This window comes from Typopeltis vanoorti, chromosome 2 (assembly GCF_054136105.1).
Source record: "Typopeltis vanoorti isolate ZY-2024b chromosome 2, IOZ_Tvanoo_1.0, whole genome shotgun sequence".
Taxonomy (NCBI): domain Eukaryota; kingdom Metazoa; phylum Arthropoda; class Arachnida; order Uropygi; family Thelyphonidae; genus Typopeltis; species Typopeltis vanoorti.
In genome coordinates, this window is record NC_143550.1 from 78,168,493 (window position 1) to 78,189,428 (window position 20,936).

Here is a 20,936-nt window from a genome sequence, read left to right on the forward strand (position 1 = left end):
CATCTTTCTCTCATCCTGAGATTTTTATTTAATAAGGTCAAAGTACCTTGTGGCAACTCGTATAGGTAAATATAAGTTCTGCATTACTTCAAACTTGATATCCACTTTAGGGTCTGGCTCCCACTGAAGAGACCTCAATAAAGGTCGAAACCCCTCTGGGTATTGGCCCTTCTCTTAATGCATAGAATCAAGGGAGATGTGCTTTGCATTATTTGCACCTTTACCACGAGTTGCCTCAGACCTTAAAATACTTCAGGCGCAAACTTAATTTACTTGCTTGTTTGCTTACTTGGGAAAATAGGATTAAAACCAAGTTTATAAAATTTCTTGGTATCTTTAAACTTTGAACATGTCTCAGCTCCATAAAGCAAAACTGAGAGCACCAGACTATTGCAAATTTAAAGTTTCATTTTTAATGATATTTGCTGTCTTCCAATAATTTTTTTTTTAAAACTCTCTTGAAGCAATCCTAATCTTCCATCCACTTCATTCCTCACTTCACCATTATCAGTTACACAGCTAACACGATAACTGAAATGAAGACTTGCTCTATAGCACATCCTTTAAGAAAGATTTGAGGACTCATCTTTACCACGTGTTTTCATTACCTTTGTTCTTTCGATATTGATAATCAAACCCAGCTGACTCCCAACATCATCACAATTGCAGCAATAAAGGAACTGATTTCTTTCATATTATTTGTGAATAAGGCCAAATCATCAGCATAATCCAGATCACATATTCTAATATTCTTAGATCAGTTTAATCTATAAGTCTTCTCTTGCTGAGTTGTGATTAGAGATAGATGTTGAAAGTTTTTCCACTTGGTTATATTATAAATTAACGATGCCAAGAAATTATATTCTTGGTTTAATTCATTATCCAAGTGTAAGCAAACAAAGTTTGCACATGAAGTAACTCCATGACAGTGCAACTCGTGTGTATATATATATATATATATATATATATATATATATATATATATATATATATATATATATATATATATATATATATAGGCTAATGACTTCACATCAATTGTCTTAGTATCTCATATTGCAAAGCACATAACCTTATTCATTATAGGAAGGGCCGCTACCCCAGACCGGTTTAGACCTTTATTGAGGTCTCATCAGTGGGAGCCAGACCCAGATGTGATGCCAAGGTTGAAGTAATGTAGAAGTCATATTTCCATATATACGTAGCGAAAAGGTGTCATACCTTATTATTAAAATAATCTGGATTAGAGATAGATGTTGAAAGTTTTTCCACTCTATATATGAGTTGCTTGTCATTTAGTTACTTCATTCATGAACTTGGTTTGCTTACACTTGGATAATGGATTAAACCAAGAATATAATTTCTTGCCATCTTTGATTTATAATTTATACTGGTTGAGTCTTGTTCATCACAAAATCAATTACATGACTAAATAGAAAAGGTGAGAGGACACAGCCCCACCTCACTCCAGTTGTATTTTTAAACCATTCACTATATACTTACACAAGCCTCTCTGTTATCACATAAAGCAGTCATTATGCTAATACATTTGTCAGGTATTTCATCAGCTCTTACAACCGTCTATAAATTTTGCCTGTCAACTAAATGAAAAGCCTTTTTAAAGTCAACAAAAAACATGATCAGGTTTCTGGAATTCTAAAAAATCTGTCTCAGAAAGTATTTGGTCTATGCAGCCTTTTCCCTTTCTGAATCACCCCCCCCCCCTGCTCATTTCTAAGTTGCTTGTCAATAAGTCCTTTATCTTGCTGAGTATAACAATGCAGAGGATCTTATCTGGAATAGGCAATAAGCTAATTCTTCTATAATTCTTCCACACTGTACAATCTCCCTGTCTAAAAATGGGCACTATTATACTTTCAGTGAAGTCTCTTTCAGTTAGCCAAATCAACTATACTCTTTCTACCTTCTTTTAGCATTTCTGTAGTAACCTCATCATATCCTGGATTTAAGAAATTTTAATTTACTTATGGCCAATCTGATCCAAATAGTGTAACGAGATATTGATATCAAATTGGGAAGTGGAACTAGTCTGTTTGTATATCTTATTATCTTATTAATAACATCATAAAGTTCTTTGTGATTCTTTCTAGCTGCATTCTCTGCCATGTTGTTAAACCACAAGTTATTTTCAGCTGTGCTTTCTTGTTTATTAATTTCCATATACCTTAGTCTATTCTTTATTTGAATACTGCTCCAGCCTCTTCCCACAATCTCTTCTTTCAGCAATTAATGCCATTGCCTCATTACTCAAATAACAATGCTTTTGCTTCTACTTCCAAAACAGACTAGTAGTTTCATGTACAGCCTTCTTAAAGTCATCTCACACACTCTGTACACCACAATCTTGTAGGTTAGCCATTTCATAACACCTGAGCAACTTATCTTGGTAAATTCTAGCAGTATCAGCACTGCTCAATGCTTCAGTGTTAAAAGATTCAGTAGTAGGCCTTGGTGCAAATTTTAGAAACTTCAATTGCAATGTGCTCTTAACACAATAGTGGTCAGATCCTATCTTTGCACCTTCTGATGTCCAGTGTCTGCACAAAACTGGCCCATTTACTATTAATGAGAACATAATTTGTTTAAACATTTAAACATTTTTTAAACATAATATTTACTAGCCGATTTACTAATATTGGCTGGCCGAATGGTTAGCATATCTGCTCTCCATCCAAAAGGCTGCGGTTTCGAATCCCGCAGTGGATATTTAAAACCATAAATCCATTTATGGTTATAAATATCCATTTATAACCATAAATGGATATTTATGATTGTCTGTGGGAAAATCTAGTGGTGGTAGCTGGTGGTAGATGGCATTGGTATAGTTGCAGTCAGTTTATGGATTGAGTGGTGGAAACAGAGTTGCAGAGAAGGTGCCCTCCCTCGATGAGTCTTTGGACTCCCTGGAGGTCATCATCATCATCAAATTCCTGCCATGTACCCTCAAGGGGTGTACAGGATATGATAGTACTACATGAAAAAAATTACATCATTATTAATTTCCTATCTACAATTTTCCTCCAATTCAGTCTGTTACTTGTCAACACTCCAACATTATCAGATCTTATATTTCTATCGTCTAAAGCACTTTGTATCATATCAATCCACCTATATCTTGGTCTTCCTCTGGGTCGTTTTGCTGCCAACCTAGCAGAGAACACTTGTTTTGCTAATCTTTCCTCGCCCATTCTGTTTAAGTGACCATACCACCTGAGATTAGCTCTGCTAACGCATTCCTAGATGCAGACAATGTCAAGTTCTTTCCTAATATCCTCGTTTTTAATATGATATTGCCATTGATGCCAACTGTTCATGCCGATAATCTTTCTCAGGACTCTCATATCTGTGGTCTCTAGTCTTTGGTCAAGTGTTTTACTTCTGACTCAGTTCTCAGATCCATAAGTTAAAACTGGTTTGAACGCCGTCTTGTATACAGATAATTTAGTGTTCTGACTAATTTCTCTCTTATTCCATATGAATTTATTCAATTGACTTCCTACCATACCAGCTTTGCTGATTCTGTTCTCTATTTCTATATTTAATTTACCATCTTCAGTAAAAATCGTGCCTAAGTAGCTAAAATGTTTCACTTGTTCCACAGGTTCTCCATTCACAACACAGTTGACATTTTCAATGATTCTGCCTATTTTCATTGTCTTTGTCTTTTTATTGCTGACCTTCATACCATATCTATTACAACAGCTATTCAATTTAGTCAGAGAATCTTGCAGACTTGTAGCGGATTTATTCAGAAGTATAACATCATCCAAATAAAGCAAAGAGCTGACATTAACATCTCCAATTTTGATATCATGTGTAATAACACTTTCCTTCATAATGTGATCCATATAGATAATGAATAACAGAGGGGATAATGTACATCCTTGTCTCACACCAGATTTAACATTAAACCATCTTCCTGTACTTCCTTCAATTCTAACTGCTGACTTACAACTCAAATAAAGACTAAGTATTGCTTGATATAATGCCTCATTGACACCATATAACTGCAACGTATTGAATAGCTTCTCTCTTGGCACCTTGTCATATGCCTTTTCCAGATCGACAAAACTTAAATACAGATCTTTGTTATATTCCCATGCTTTCTCAACTATTTGTCATAAAGTGAAGATCTGATCCTGACAGCCTCTATTTGGCCTGAATCCAGCTTGTTCTTCACCAAGCTTTTCTTCCACAATTCTTCTCAACCGTTTCTCAAGTATACTTGCATAGATCTTGCCAGGTACTCAGTAGGGAAATACCTCTGTAATTCTCACATGCAGTTTTATTTCCCTTTTTATATATGGGTACTACGAGAGCTCTACTCCAATCATCGGGAATTCGTCCCTCTGTCCAGGCTTTCTGAACTATGCAGTGCAGCCACTGAAAGACTCTTATACCACCATACTTCAGCATTTCTGGTCGAATATCACCTACTCCTGCTGCCTTTCCACATTTCAAGCCTTTGATGGCTTTTTCTACTTCAAGTATGGATATGTATTCCTGCCTGCATGCCTGGTCAGTGTTTTTTACCACTGTGCTGTCATCACTGCTTGTTTCATTTAGATGTTTTTCAAAGTAATTACTCCATACTTCAAGGATATCTTTTTCTCCCGTTTTCATGTCACCTTTATCATCTCTAATTCCTTTTATAGCACTCTTTCCTCCATTCTTAAGCTTCTTCAACAACCTCCAGAATATTTTGCCACCTTCTTGATATTTATTTTCTATATTCTTGCCAAAGTCCTCACATGACTTTTGTTTAGCTAGTTTTACACAGTGTTTAGCATTCTTGCATTTGTCTCTATATTCTCTAAGAGCACAAGCTGACTTATTTGACAGGAACTTTTGGTATGCTTTCTTCTTTTCCTTCACTGCCTCTTTAACATCCTGTGTCCACCAGGGAGTTCTGATTTTTTTATCCTTACAGACAACCTCACCACATGCCTCTCTGGCAGAATCAATCAATGTTTTCTTCAGAGTTTGCCACTGAATCTCCAAGGTTTGATTCCTGTTCTCAAACTCTTTCATTTTTTGTTCAATAATCTTTGTGTATTTTGGTGTACAGTTCACATCTGAGAGCTGCTCAACTTTTATTCGCTTTAAAACTTTCTTACATGTTATTCTTTTCAATATGAAATTCAATTTTATCCTTCTTAGGACTAAATAGTGATCACTTCCAATTTCAAATCCTCTGTACACTCTGGTGTCCTGCACCAGGGAGAAAACATCACTATCAACAATAACATAGTCAATGAGACTTTTCTTATTCCTAGCCTCTTCTCTCCATGTGAATTTGTGCACATTTTTATGTTGGAACATGGTGTTAGTAATAACCAGTCCATGTCCTGAGCAGAAATCCAACAGATATTTGCCATTATTATTAGCTTTGCTCTTTTCTCCAAATTTTCCCAAAATATTTTTGTATGTCTCAGAATCATTTCCTACTCTGCTATTTAGATCCCCAACAAGGACCAACTTTTCATTTTTCATTGTGTCAGTGACTTTTTCTAAAGCCTTAAAAAATTCCTCCACTTCTACCTTAGTAGAACCTTCTGTGTTACCACAGGCACAAATAAGTCTCATTGTCCAGTTCCCCATTCTCATATTTGCCCACATTACTCTACTTGAGACTGACTGCCATTCAAGAAGATTAGCCTTGAATTTTGTGTTGAATACTATGGCTACTCCTTCTTTTCCTTGATTGTCATTGCCTGAATATAACATTTTGTATTTATTGCTCAGAAAGATCTCACCAGTTTTGGTCTTTTTTGTTTCAGTCACCCCTATTATGTCGATCTGGTACTTATCTAATTCCTCAGCTAGCTCCATTTCTTTGCCATTCAGGCTTCTTACGTTGATAGTACCGATCTTTAACTCTGGTGATGTTGAGCTGGGGTTTATTTTCAGATTTGTTCCAGTAGCTGACTTTTCGCTGTTCGCCCTGGTTCCCTAGCGAAAACAATGGGGGCCTTGTTTAACCGGGCGATGCCCCAGCCGGCATGAAATAATAATAATAATCATGTTCTTGTGGATACCATCAGGTGAGACTCAAGTGTATTTATAAATATCCTTATGCTTGAAATAGATGGTTATTTGTAGTCCATTTAGCTTATATTAGTGGTTCTCTCTCTCTCTCTCTCTCTCTCTCTCTCTCTCTGTGTGTGTGTGTGTGTGTGTGTGCGTGCGCGCGTGCGTGTGCGTGTGTGTTGTGGCACACTGAAGAATCATATGTACAAATTCTTGAACTGTCACACATTTTGCATGGGACACCAAATTAATTTGAAAAACCAGAATGCAATTCTTCATAATAAAGAATTTTTCATGATAGCATAACAACCCATACAGAATACTTAGAAAGTAAAGAAAAAATAGTTTAAATTGTATAGATCTACTTTTGCACTGTCATTAAAAAATAATTACAAAGTAAAATAATTAATTTGTTCAATGAGAGACTTGTGTTTATTTTTCTGAACACAACTTGTTTAATTTCATGCCGATGCTTGAAAGACTACATGTAATTTTTTTTATCAAGACTGTTTAAACATGACCTCTTCAAATTCTTGATCATGAACATCAATGAAGAAGATTGTTTATAGAGATAAGTTATAACAAATGGGTGAAGCATCTTAATTGCCTTTTTTTTTCCCCTCCAATAGACAAACTCTTCTTTTGCAGTCAATCAGAATTCAGGTAACTGAATATTTTTAAACTAAACTTCAAGGGTTTGATCATTCCTGAAATCTAGGAGCTCCTCCTTTTCTCTCACTGAAAGATCAAAGTCCAAAATATTTTCTGATAGTGATCTAAATGGATTTCAAATCCAATTAAGCTTGCATATTAGTTTGTCAAAAAAAAAAAAAAAAGAGAGAGAGCTTCTCTTCAAGAGCATGCACAGATGTTCTGTTCATCACATATCTTGCAGCACACCAGGTGAAAAGCATTGGCTTACATAACTGGAGGAGTTTCTCACCGTTGTCATTTCAATTAATTACCAAATCCCAACGGTCCTATTGCTCATGTCCAGTAACTGAATTAGTGCCAATCTTGGTATTCAAAATCCTCTAAAATAACTGTTATATATCACCTTTCATGAAACTGCGTAGTATATCTTATAGCTGGTTAAAGAAGGCACTCTTTCTCTCTCTCTTCTGAATTCTCAGTAGGAGCACAGCAACTAACCACATTCAGAACTCTAATCCCAATTTTAAATTTAGCAGTTAAGAGCTTTACATTAATGTAGTCATATCTTGCAGAAGTTCACTTTTCTCACAACCCAAGTATATGAAGTGTTACCATTTTGAATGCCACCTTCCCTATCCATCTTACTTCTTGTAGAGCAAGAATTTCCAATTTTTACCTACAAAAATTTTCAGTGAGGACTTCAAATAAAAAGTTTTGGTTTGGCATCTAGGTTCCTATGGAAAGAAAAGTTTTACTAGGTCTGTAGAAGAATGACGTTTGTTTCAAGGTCCAGCAAAATCAGCCCCCAAATCATAAGCAATTACATATCTTCCAATTCTCTTTATCTTAAACCACAGAAATAAATTGTCGACGACACATTAGTTGAAGTCTGGTGATTTCTCCAGAAACAGTGCAGTCCAAGTACCTGTGATGACCTTAGCTCCAGCTTAGTCGCCAGCTGATATTATGTATCCTGTGCATCTGTCTACCTGGGTTCAGCAGCCCAAGCAAACAAGGACACAACACTGATTAAGAGGAATGTCATATCATAATTCATGAATTATACAATGCAGTCTGTACTGAAAAACCAGCAGTGATGATCATTAGCAACCTCATTTACAATAAAGTTTGTGCATGGTGGGTCCCAAAAATGATGCATGATGAACAAAGAAGCCCAAAGTTATCTGTCTATATGGAACTTGTACAGTACTACAAGAATGAGGAAAGGGATCAATAAATAGTCACAGGTGATGCAACATGAGATCACTATTATGACTGTGAAATGAAGAGACAGTTGATAGCATATCAATTCATATATTCTGGAGAATATATAACAACAACTACAAAGGTACTGTTTCTTATATTAAAACTGTCAGATAAAATAGTGAAAGTTTTAAAACAATACAACTTAAAAGTTGCCTTTCAACTGCTACAAAAAATATCCATGATGCCAAGATTACTGAAACAATCTCATCCACAACAATCAGAAGCATACAAAAGTTTCTGTACTTGCAACATTTGTTACATTCACCAAACAGGTCACTCTAGAGAAATCTATCAAAAAGAACATGCCAAGGAAGCAGAGAAAAAATGGGCACATAAATCAGGATGACATTTCACACCATCAAAGAAAAACATCATGTCAACTGGTAACTCATAAAACTGTGATACATAGAATTCAACTGTTATGTAGGTAGATTTAAAGAAGGATGTGAAATATCCTATTCAGAGTAATAAAAACCAAATCCTAAATCAACTATGGACAGCATATATAAAAGACCTGCATATTAATGAATAGGCTATGAGAAAAGTACATAAACATTACAAAGTAAACATTCACACTGCAACAATGAGCCATGCATCTAACCACTATGATATTCAACATCTAGTTCAAATTTAATTTGAATGACAGTTGTTAATCCAGAAATCTTTCTGTGAATGCTTGTTTTTAATCTAAAGTACACCAAAATGTTGTAATAAAATTAGTTATTACATAATTTATTAATAAAAAAAAGTTGCATGTGGTACTAGCCAGACACAAAAGTAAAGCACACAATGTTCTCTATTTTGATATCATCAGGATTAAGAGATTATACATAACAGTGAAGAATGTGTTGAAAGTGCATCATTTTTCTAATATCCTGTTGAGGCAATTTCAGACATTCATCATTTTATCTGCCCTGAATGTAATCATGCCTTTACTTCTGCTGTTGGACTTGGAGAGTGCATTGTTCTTCTAATCATCCTGTTGAGGCAAAAGCTGCTATCTACACTGAGCGCATTAAACCATGCTGGAGTTCAGAGGAGGAGCATATTCTTGCTGCCCATTAAGTTTGTTTGGTGGCAGCAAGTGTTAGGAACTTAATGAGGCTAACTGATGTGCTGCCTTATCATACTTTTCATGATATTAAAAGTCATCAAAGACTAGCAGACTACAAATAGTTAATAATGTCAACTTAATCATATAGTGCATTATAATACCCTGTACATCCCTTAGGGATACAGATCAGATATCTGTTGATTATACGGTCAGCTCTCTAAGCGCACGCACACACACATCTTTACAACACTCACACACTATTGAACTGTCCCAACCAAAAGCCTCACAGGCATAATGCTGTTCTATGTTCTATAAGAAATTCACTACAGCAACTATCCACTATAATCCTTTTGTCTCTACAAGTTCACCATCATGACATTAGTAATCATGGTACTAATGATATAGGTTCAACTTTTAGTGGAATTATCATTAAAAAAAATTAATATTTTAGGGATGATTATTTATATCTCCATATAAGAGCTAATTAATATTTAGGCCAATAAAAAACAAAAAAAAAGTAAATATAAAATAATACAGAATTAAGTTAATCTCATTCATATACCTCCTGATGCTGAATCTCTCTTCGTGAAAGATTTTTTTTAATGACATCTGCAAGAGTAACAGGTAAAGTATCAATCCATAACCTTGAAACTGGTCGCTTTACAGGCGTGATATGTTCATATGTCACAGGACTTCCACTGGAGAGCTGGTCAAATGAAGTAACAATTTCAAATGCTTCATCTTGCAGAGATGTTAAAGACTTTTCTGTGTGCAATGTACTGGCATAAATAAGTGATGAACTGCTTTCAAAAGGAGACAGCTTAGATGATTTATTTGATAAACCACTACTGTTTAGCATAATTGTGCTCCACGAACGCTACAACATATGGAATAAGATATAAAATGATATCATAAAAGCACAAACTGAAAACAAAATTCAACTTAATTTCAAACTGAAGTGTAACTAATACAGGCAGTGGTTCCCAACTTTACAAGTTAATTTTTTTCCTAGTGAATGCACATAAAACGAAAACCCGTAAAGTGCAAATTTATTTCCCATAATCTTAATGTTAAAAACCAGGGGATAATGTTCCCAACAATAAAATTTGACCACAGTACAGTCATCCCTCGACTTATGTCTGAGTTACTTCCATTCGAAGATACGTCCGTGATTCCATAAGGGAATAAATAACATTTTCGACTTACTTTCAAACAAGACGCAAGTGAGCATAAAGTAAAAAGGTTTCTATTTAGCAACAATGCATCATGTGCAGTGGCAACAGTGTATTCGGCAGCAACTTCCCTCGGCAGTCAGCACGTGTCTTCAACAGTTCCTCTGTTGATTTTGTGTTGAAGAAATTGGTTATTTATGTATTTATCATAAAATATTTCACGATATTTTGTGCAACATGGCCCTACATGCCCATTCAGAAAACCTAGTGAAGAATCACAGAAAAAGAGACAAGCAACTGATCTTGACACAAAGTTGCAAGTTATAAAGCAATATGAAGCTGGTAAGCCCATCAATGTGATTGCACATGACTTCAGATGGTCTCATTCTACAATGACAATCATTTTGAAAAATAAGGATAAAATCGTAGAGGCTGTGAAAGGATCAGCTACCATTAAACTGACGATAGTGACGAAGCAACAACACGGCCCTATCGCTGATATGGAAAAGCTACTTGCCTCATGGATAGAAGACCTGAACCAAAAGGGGTATACCTTTTAGCACTAGGACCTGAAACAAAAGCACATACCCATTAGCACTATGACCATAACCGCTAAGCCACTAAGTCTCTTCAACATGTTGAAGGAGAAAGCAGGGCCCGATTATGACAACAAATTCAAAACTTCTTCCGGTTGGTTCATGAGATTCAAGCAGCATTTTGTGCAGCATAATTTGAAAATGTATGGTGAATCTGCAAGTGCAGATAGGAAGGCTGCCAAGGATTTTGTGGAGAAATTGAATAAAATTATTACGGAGGAAAATAAATTTCCACAGCAAATATTTAATATGGATGAGATATCCTTGTTTTAGAAAAAAATGCTCGAGCGGACAATTCATCCACAAAAAGCTAACATCTATGCCTGGTTTCAAAGCTCTTAAAGACCGTATTACAATTGTGTTAGGGAATAACATGGCTGGATATAAACTGAAACCATTCGTGATATGGCACAGTGAGAATCCACAAGCCTTCACAAACGTTAGGAAGCATACTCTTCCAGTTCATTAGTGGAGATATAAGAAGTCGTGGATGACTAAAAAATTCAAGATTAAGAGGATGCCTTAATCAACTGTTATGCGAGTGAAATGGAAAGCATGGAATTTAAAATTTTATTAATTCTAGATAATGCTCCAGGTCATTCGTCTTATATCGGTAATCTTCATCAAGTTCATGTTTATCCCTCCAACTACTTCAGTGATCCAACCGATGGATCAGGGAGTTCTTGCAGTGTTTAAGGCTTATTATCTACAGAGAACTTTTTTCACAAGCCATTTCTGCCACTGAAGGAAATGATCAGACTCTCATGCAGTTCTGGAAAGCATTCAATATTTATCACGCTATTAAAAATATTGCTGTAGTTTGGAATGAAGTGATCTCTCAATGTATGAGTGGCATATGGATAAAGACATTAAAAAGGTTTGTGCCCGATTTTGGAAGTTTAAAAAAATGAAGACCTTTGTACATTGCAGTAAAGTGAAGAAATAGTGGACCTAACAAACAATCTGAATTGCAAAGTGAACGATGATGACATAATTCAACTCATAGAAAGTGCCTCCTAAGAGTTGGCCAACGAAGAATTGGTCGAACTGGAGAAACAATGTGTGGCGAAAAAGGAAGAATGAGAAAAGAAAGAGGAAAAAGAAAAACAGGAAGAGGTAGTTAAACAATTCACATTGAAGGGTCATGCAGAAAGGTTCTCTGCATTTAGCGATGTTCTCAAAATGGCTGAAGACATGAACCCCCAAATGTTGAATGCTACTTATTAGTAGAAAGGAAAGTACATGATGCATTTGCTTGCTATAAACAAATTTATGATGAAAAGAAGAAGAGGAATACAACATTTTCATATAAAAAAAAAGGTTACACCAGAAGAGCCACAGCCTGGGCTTTCACATAGGGAAGGTAATGAAGATATCATTGTGGAAGAAGATTTGGGTGATTATTCTATTCTATTATAGTGGTAGTAACGCAGAGTATGGTTTCATAAAGTTTAAAAATTAAAATGAGAGTATACATTATGGTTAAGTCCCTACCCTATAACTCTGTTCATTTAATGTATCGACTTACATCCTGCAGGATGGAACGGAACCCCGATGTAAGTCGAGGAATGACTGTAATGTTATGTTAAATATAAAGGTCAGAAAAATGCTAGTTTATGCTTAAACAATTATTTATTCCAAGAAAATAAATCAAGGAAATTATAATAATAAAGAAATTATTTACATCATACAAATGTTAAACAATGTCTTTGTTGTTTCTTTTTATTAAGATCCCTCTCCATAGTATTAATTCATTTTGTCTTATTGTAGAGCATTAATAAGAACATAAATGTGAAAATAAGACAAGACAGCAAAAATGAAGAGCAAAACAACTACTCTTTGTAACACCAGCATGGTAAATGCTTTATGTTTTGCAAGTCAGTGAATGTTTACCATATGTTTATTGCAATTAATGTTCATTTTTTTTTTTAATACTTGAAAAAACTCGTAAGCCCAGGAACCCATAAAGGAGAACTGCCTGTATATTCATTTCATAAAATAATTTATCATAAAAAAAACCATCGATCTACACTAACTGTCACACTGACACAAAATATGAGTAAATGTTTCCTGTTAATATAAGAATAAATGCCTTCTATAAATAAAATATTTTTAGGTGGATATTCTAAAAGATAGAAACAGTTTTATACCTCTGTTAATGCAATACCGAGTTTTATTATTTCCTTAAGATTTTTCACATAACTAAGACATATTAATCAAGAAGCAATCAGCATTTTTTCTGCAATATTAGCCAGAACAAACTATACTGGGTACACAAGATAAGATCATTTCTTTCCTTTTCCTATATATGTATATATATTTTTAGAACCTACTCCTCAATATGTGGATGTATTCATGTTGGATTTTCAAATATGAAAGTTCTCAAATTTCTGTCTTCTAAGGCACTCGAGATCAAGATTTAACTCTTTCTCCACCATTCTGTTTCTAGTGCCTGCTTGGAAGCATTCTTTGACCTTCTATTTAAGGGAACAATCATAGTTCAGTCACGAATCGACAATATTCTTTGGCCAGAAAGACCTGGATTCGAATTTTGCCTGGAACGCAAAATCTTTACATAAGGGCTTTTATTATCTGAAAGCAAGTTAGCCAGTAGCAGCAGGATTCTTCTAGAAACTTGGGTTTTCATCCCACAAAACAGAGAAACTGGCCCAAAAAATAGATTGAATTTATAAAATAATACACTGGGCTCACAGCCTTAGTTGTTTTGGCTATAATTCGAAAGAACCTTTCTGTTTAAATGTGTATACCACCTGACAAGGTCTATTTACACATTTATGATTACTAATAATACCAAGCGACACATTCAAATATCTTCCTTTCTTAATATGAATGTGTGTGTGTGTGTGTGTGTGGTATTCATACAGTATGAAGCGACAAGTGTGAACATTTCAGTGTTTACAGCACATCTACCATTCATGCCGCCTGTTCATACCTTTAATATTTCTCAGTTCTCTTAATATTGGCCTTCAATCTTTAATCAAATGTTTAATTTCCAATAGAAAATTCTAGGAAAAACTATGTTAATACTGGTTTAAATTACAGTTTTATAATATGCTAGAAAATTTTTCATTTGGTTTCATATAAATTTACTGAACTATGTATGTTTGTAGCAATAAAATTTACACACACACACAAAGTATTCATACATATATATTTAGTAAAAAATGGATGTTCATTTACTTGACAAAAAGACTTAGGTTCAAATACCATCTACAATAGGATTTCAAAATTATGGCATTTTTCATGGTTAAGTCGGGTCTTAGGTGGAGGGCTGGTGAGTCTCCTCACCTCCTTTACAAAAACTGATTTTTTTTAATCTCATAAAGCAGGCATGTGGCTTGTATGTGTGCAAACACTTGCATCTTTGTGGATGCAAGCTGTTAACTACTTGTTAACATCAGGATGATTGGCCAAGTAGTTAACATGCATACTCTCCAACCAACAGATGGCAAGTTCAAATCCCACAATGGGCATTGATGTCCATTGTGGGATTTGAATTTATTCATTGTGGGATTGGAATTTATTCATTGCTTGATGTGAGACCAATGGGCAGTTTGTTGAAAGACTAAAGTAGCTTGAAAAAGTTTCCTGCTTGATCTCTACAGCTGGGTTTCTAGACGATGTAAAAATAAAAATTAATAGATAAATATAAATCCTTAATCAATAATAATAATATGCTACAGATAGTCCCAGCTTTGCATGTTATTCCATATGTAAAGTACAAAGTAAAGGCTAACCACCTAGTACACAAGTGATTAGCCTCTAAGCTGGCCTTCACTGACTGGGATTGCTCACCAGTCATGCCTGTGGTAGACTACAAGGCCATAGTAAACTAAGAGGATGGAGTAGTATGAGAAACCTTTCATAAACAGAAATAGAAATTTTATCTTCTCATGAATATCACATAATGTGTGGTGGCCCATATCACTTCACTAAAAATCTGTTATTTCCTAGAATGTCTTTCTAAGTAAAAAAAAAAAAAAAAAAAGAAGAAGAAGAATAAACAACAGAATTTCCATAACATAATGTCAAATAGCATTTGTATATAATATTGTTTTTTTTTCCTGATTTAATTTTTGTTAATTATAAATATCAAAATTCTTTTTTACACTGTAAACTTCAGAGAGGATACTGCAAAAAAAAGGGTGACTTGTTCTGCTGTGAGTAATGGAATATTAAGCACATTACATCAGTTCCAAAAAACAGAGAGCAATTCAGTAATTATAGAATGCATGTTCTACTGTTTCCTATCCAATGTAAAGGTATCTCATTTGATGTCATTTACTAGAAGGTGACCATACACAATCCTGCAAGGAAGAGCAATGCTGTTAGGATATCCTTTGAACTTCATTAAATTGTAAATGGAGTTTACTGTTAGTACCCAACTATAGAAGTTCATAGAAAAATGTTGAATTTTCATTATAGCAAGTTCTAATGTTACTGATGAATAAATTGTCAGTGCAAGAATGATAGAGTAATCTCAGTAGAATACTATAGCATTCAGAAACAAATTCAGCTTTGGTGGCATGGTGGTGCATTGGATAGTGTGACATCTTTTCCACTTGATTTATATTAAAACTATTTGTAGAGAAGTTGATTTATATTAATAGATTATGAATGATCAGAATATCTAGGATTTCTGGTGAATAAAGTTATGTTATGATTCTTTCATAGGTTTTGGGAATTTCAATCTTGTGACTAAGCCTAACTTAACATGTGCGTGTTGATTAAACTAACTGCATGTGAAAACATGACATCTGAGATAAATTGTGACTTTTGAAGTGACGTGTCTGTTGTATTTTTACAACTTATCATTGCTGTTGTATATTGAATGAATAATTATAACTAATTTATAAAAATGGAGACTCAGATCATATGTTCAAAATGGAACAATCAACATAGCAATACATCACCCTGTTTTTGATCAGTAACTTTCTACGAATGCTCTTGTAGATGTAACTTCAGCGTGTAAAGGCTCACAGAGTAATGTTATCGACATGTGATCCCCAAGGACATCAAATACATAGATCTGAAAGTGATGGTGAATTTCATGTATAGGGTGAAGTAAGCATCTCACAGGGCCAGCTGACTACACTTATTAGTGTTATTGAAAGTCTAAATAATAAAGATTTTAAAGAAACTGCAAGTGAATTTCTGGATGCTTCAGATTGTGTGCGTGTCTGTATCGTCCTATAGTCTATGCCAAGATGCTGTACTGATTCCAGTTTAATATGAACTATCTGGTTTTACCAGTACTGGATTAGTTGGCAGTCAATCTCGTATTCAGGAGGAATGGGATTCTCGCTTAGGAGTACAGGCCTTGCATCTTACTGGGCCACAACAAAAACAACATGAGGCAGAACTGCCACTATTAGGTAGACAGAAAAGAGGAAGACCTTGGAGAAGATGACTTCATGAGTCACAAATATATAAAGGAACAGGGGAAGTCAAGAACCATACAGCTGGTATCAGCAGGAGAACTTGAGAATATTAATGAGGAGGTATTGTCGATCACAAGAGAAGGAAGACCTGAGTAATCACCACTTAATCATCCATCAACTCAAGTCTGCCACCCCCCCCCCCTTGACTCAGAAATCATTTTCTAATGGTCAGTGTTCTGTAATGGTTGATGGATCACCACCTGGAAAAGATACAGTAATTGAAACAGAGATACAGATATTGATATACTGATAACAAATACAGCATCAAGAAGTACATTGATTCCAGAAAAATAGCAGCCCATATTTACCACTGTTGAATTAATCAACTCTCAACCTTACCTTAAATTATCAGGGCTATGTAAAGAGAGTAATGGGCTAATGCTTGACCATCTTCACATATCCCTGATAAGGAAATAGAAAATATGAAGACTCTGACAAAGACAGTGAACGGAGATATTATGACACTTCAGAAACTGAAAGGCCACCCATTTTCACCTTTTGTTGATACTTTATGTCAAGATAATAATAGCAGTAGTAAGGATATTTCTCAGGTTCCAGCTAACACTGGGTCAAGTAACAATCAGATATATGATAGGGATATGTCTTCTATCAATCTAATTCAAGACAACACCTTCAGTGTTGGGACCGCCATTTCCTTCAACTTCTAGATTAAATTCAATGCAACTGGAGAAGTTGAGATACAGTAATTAGTCTTTGCCTCCAAAAATCTGCAGTGGCCAATGGTTCATTCTGTATCAGCAATACTAAAGCACAAACTTTTACTGTGAATTCTAAGATTCGTGATGACTGTATCGTTTCTTTCTAACCCTACACTGTCTACTCATCATTCCATGGGAAAAAAAATAGGAGTATTCAGAAAGGAAATAGTAAATATGAAGACTCCGACAAAGATAGTGAATGGAGATATTATGACACTTCAGATAAAATTAACTAATATAAAACATTCAAGAGTAAATATGAGAGTGTCGAGAGAATGAAAAAACAAACGAATGCTTGGGTGGGGGAAATATAATGGTAAGAGAGGAAATGAAAAGATTCCAAGAAAATGTGGAAGTATGTGAAGGAGGGGGTGAATGTAATACATGATGATGTGAGAGCAATATGTAAGAGAGGGAAAGATGCTAGTATAGGTTAAAATAAAAACATGGATGGAGAGTGAAAATTTAAATGTAATGAGAGAGAGCATGCTTATGTGTAGTCTTTCATAGGATGAAATGTAAGCTTGAGAGACTGAACAAATGTTTGGCAAGTGGTGCTGCTAAGAAAACAAAAAAAGAAGAGAAAGGAATACTCGTTTAAAAATTATAGAGTAAGATGAGAATTATGTGCAGATTCCATGATAAAAGGAGTGCTTTGTGAGGATATGATGAAATTATGTTTTCTGGGTGCAAAAATTAATGATATTAGTGATGCTATTAGGGTGCAGAGAGGTAAAGTGAAAGAATTGATTGTTTAGACAGGTACAAATGATCTGAAAGGAAAAAAGTATGGTGTGAGGGAAGTCATGAAAGAGTTATTGGCAGCAACAAAAGAGAAGAGTGAGAGCGTAAAGATTGTGAGTCTGTTGCCGTGGCATGATAAAGGTGAGTTGTGAGGAAGGGACGTAATTGCAAATGACTGTGGGTATGTCTATGTCAAGTACAAGGAATGGTGTGCAGTTTCTGAATGTATGAAGTGAGTTTGATGACTGAAAAGACTTATAAAAGGCAGATGATTTGCACTTGAATGGATTTGGTGTTACGAGTTTAGAAATTATATACCAACTGTAGGACTGGATGTGTAAAAATCAGGAAAACTAGAGTGATACTTTAATTCCTGAGAAAATAAAAAAGAATTTGACTGTGGTACAAAGAATGAGGAATTTTTTTTTCATCAGTTAGTTCCTAATTGCCAAACTTTATTGGTATTAGCAAGACATGACTGATTGAGAATGGTATAATTAGTGGCATAGGATATGAAGGTTATGGTATTTTTAGAGTGGATAGAGCAAATAGGATGGGGGGGGGGGGTAATAGGAGGTCAGTAAGATGGAAAGCAGTGCATTTAAGGCTGTCTAGTGTGAGATACAGACTAACAAAGTGTTTTATTTGCTGCTGCTTTAGGCAAAGGGATGATGTCAGTGATATGAATCAAATAAACTCAATAAGTGGAGAGCTTGTAATTATTATGGGGGACTTGAATTATGAGGATACAGACTGGAAGCAGGAAAGTTCATATGGACAGAAGGAAATGGAATTTATTCAGTTTCTCAGGAACAATTACTTACGGCAGTATGTAATGGAAGGTACTAAGGAATCAGCAGTGCAGGATTTGTGTATCTCTTGAATTTCACTTTGAAGGGGATTTCAAGTTCCATAAACATTCAGTTTATGGCTGGCAGTCAGTCCACCACTTCTAGAGAATTTTTCTATATGAAAAAGATGTATATTGAATCATTATCCTTTTTTTTTCTTTCCTTTTTTTTTTTTCCCATGGTATTATTACACCAGATCATAGAGGTCAAGTTCATGTATTTTATACAGCACCTTTTGTGGGTTGTTAGAGTTCACATTTGGAAATATTCATACAGTTTAGCAAATGCACTGGTGATACTTCCTCGATGTTACAGATTTTGCAGGTGGGGAAGACTTTTATGCCATTGCTAAACTTGATTGGTCTTGTGTGGCCGGTCTTGAGGCGAGAGATCATGGTAGTGGCACTGCGATTAAACTTGGAGTTGATGGTAGCTCCTGGATTTTCTGCTGAGTACCAGTGATGAGTCTGTCCTGAAGAATTGTTCTTTTTAGGTTTTCTTTTTGGGTGGTTTTAAAAAGATCGAAATCTGTGGTATCACTTGATGTTGCAGCCATTTTTGCTACTTCATCTGCAGTTTCGTTTCCCTTTAATCCCACATGGGATGGGATTCATTGGAAGATTATTTCGGAATCCTTATGTAGTTTGTTTATGTTTTTTGCTATGTCTCAAGTATTTCTTGATGGCTAGTGCAGCAGTTCTTAATAGCTTGAAGGGCTGCTAAGGAATCTGTGAAAAATATAAACTCCTTTGGGTTTTGTTTGTCCAAATATTGCAGTGATGTGTTAATGGCTATTAATTCTGCATGGTACGAGTTGCATCCAATACTGTTAGTTGTTTTTAGTTCTATATTATGAGAGCCATAGATCGGTACGCCACTCCCAGAATTGCCATTTGGATTTTTGGAGCCATCTGTGTAGATCTTTATTGAGTCAGGTCCATATTCCATTATTTTTGAAAGGGCTAATGATCTCAAGATTTCAGGGTTTTCTAGGCTTTTTTTCTCGTTTCCCTATTTCAGAGTTGATAACTATATTTTTCCTGTCTTGATTTGTAGGAAATGCTGGGTAGTCGGCTATTTTATTTGGACAATCCAAGGGAATTTTATTTTCTATGATTTTATGCATTGTTGATTTTTTCTTTATTCTGTTTGTTGGTTTCCAGTTTTTAAAAAGTTCACTTGTTCTATGATGTGCAAGGTTGGCTCTTTTTTCTACAAATATGGTAAGATCTTCTTGCCACCTAATTTTTAAAGGAACAAGGTTGGATTCGAATTCTGCTATTTTTCCAGGAGTTGTATTCCTTAGTTAACATATGAGCGAAGTATATTCCATTATGGGACGGATAATAGCGGTATATGCGACTTTTAGCATCAGTTTTAGCATCGGCTCCCCACTCTTTACCTGAGATACTTTTCATGATATTTAGTCTTCTTTTTGCTCTGACTGCAACATTGTTGATATGTTTATTGAAGCTTAGCGATGAATCCAGAGTAACTCCAAGGTATTTGGGGTTTTCATTAAAAGTAATTAGTTTACTGTTTAGCTTAATCTTTGGTCTCCACTTTCTGAGGTGGTTATTAATAGTAAAAACACAGATTTCTGATTTAGTAGGGTTAATTTTGATTTTTTGGTTTTCACAGTATGTAGCTAAACTTTCAATGGCTTTTGTTTAAGTGACCTTCTGCTGTTTCTAGGTTGTTGTGAGCTGAGAATAGGACCAAATCATCAGCAAACATAGCTATCTTTGTTTCTTTATTTATATTTTTATCTAAGTCATTCAAGTAGATGGAAAAAAAGAGTGGGCTCAAAATGCTATCTTGAGGGAGTCCCTGTCTTATTTTCAGTTTCTTAGAAAAGGTATTATTTATTCTAACTCGAATTGTTCTATTTCTTAGAAAGTCACAGATCCAGTTAAGAACTTCCCTTTTATTCCAATATGACAAAGTTTGGAAAAGAGTTTCTGCCTCCACACCTTGTCAAAGGCATTGCTAAAATTTATAAAAGCTGCAATGGTGGATTTGGTAGGTTTGGTCTGGAAGTTATCTTGAATTGTCTGGATTAAATAGAAAAGGTGATCAGTTGTTGAGTGAGTTCTTCTAAAGGCAGCCTGAAAATGTGGTAGTATACTATTTTTGTTTAGATAGTAATTCAAACGTTGGAGTATCATTTTTTACCATTAATTTGCCTGGAATTGAAGTCAGTGAAACTGGTCTATAACTTCCTGGTTGGTCTTGCGGTTTATTAGGCTTTAAGATTGGTATGATTGTGGCTGTCTTCTAGTCTTTCGGAACTTTTCCTTATCTTAGGCTATTGTTGTATAGGCAAATTAGCCAATCTAGGGCTAGGGAAGGAAGATGTCTGATCAT

General features: G+C 35.1%; 1 protein-coding gene across 2 annotated transcripts in view; it reads right to left on the reverse strand.

Moving 5' to 3' along the window:
* Positions 1–20,936, reverse strand: part of LOC150109200 (rho guanine nucleotide exchange factor 3-like) — a 235,143-nt gene that overhangs the window by 119,269 nt on the left and 94,938 nt on the right. For both annotated transcript variants that reach the window (XM_090406217.1, XM_090406208.1), the window contains one exon: positions 9,588–9,902. In XM_090406217.1, coding sequence (XP_090262343.1) covers positions 9,588–9,902 — 315 coding nt within the window. The remainder of the gene's footprint in view (positions 1–9,587; positions 9,903–20,936) is intronic.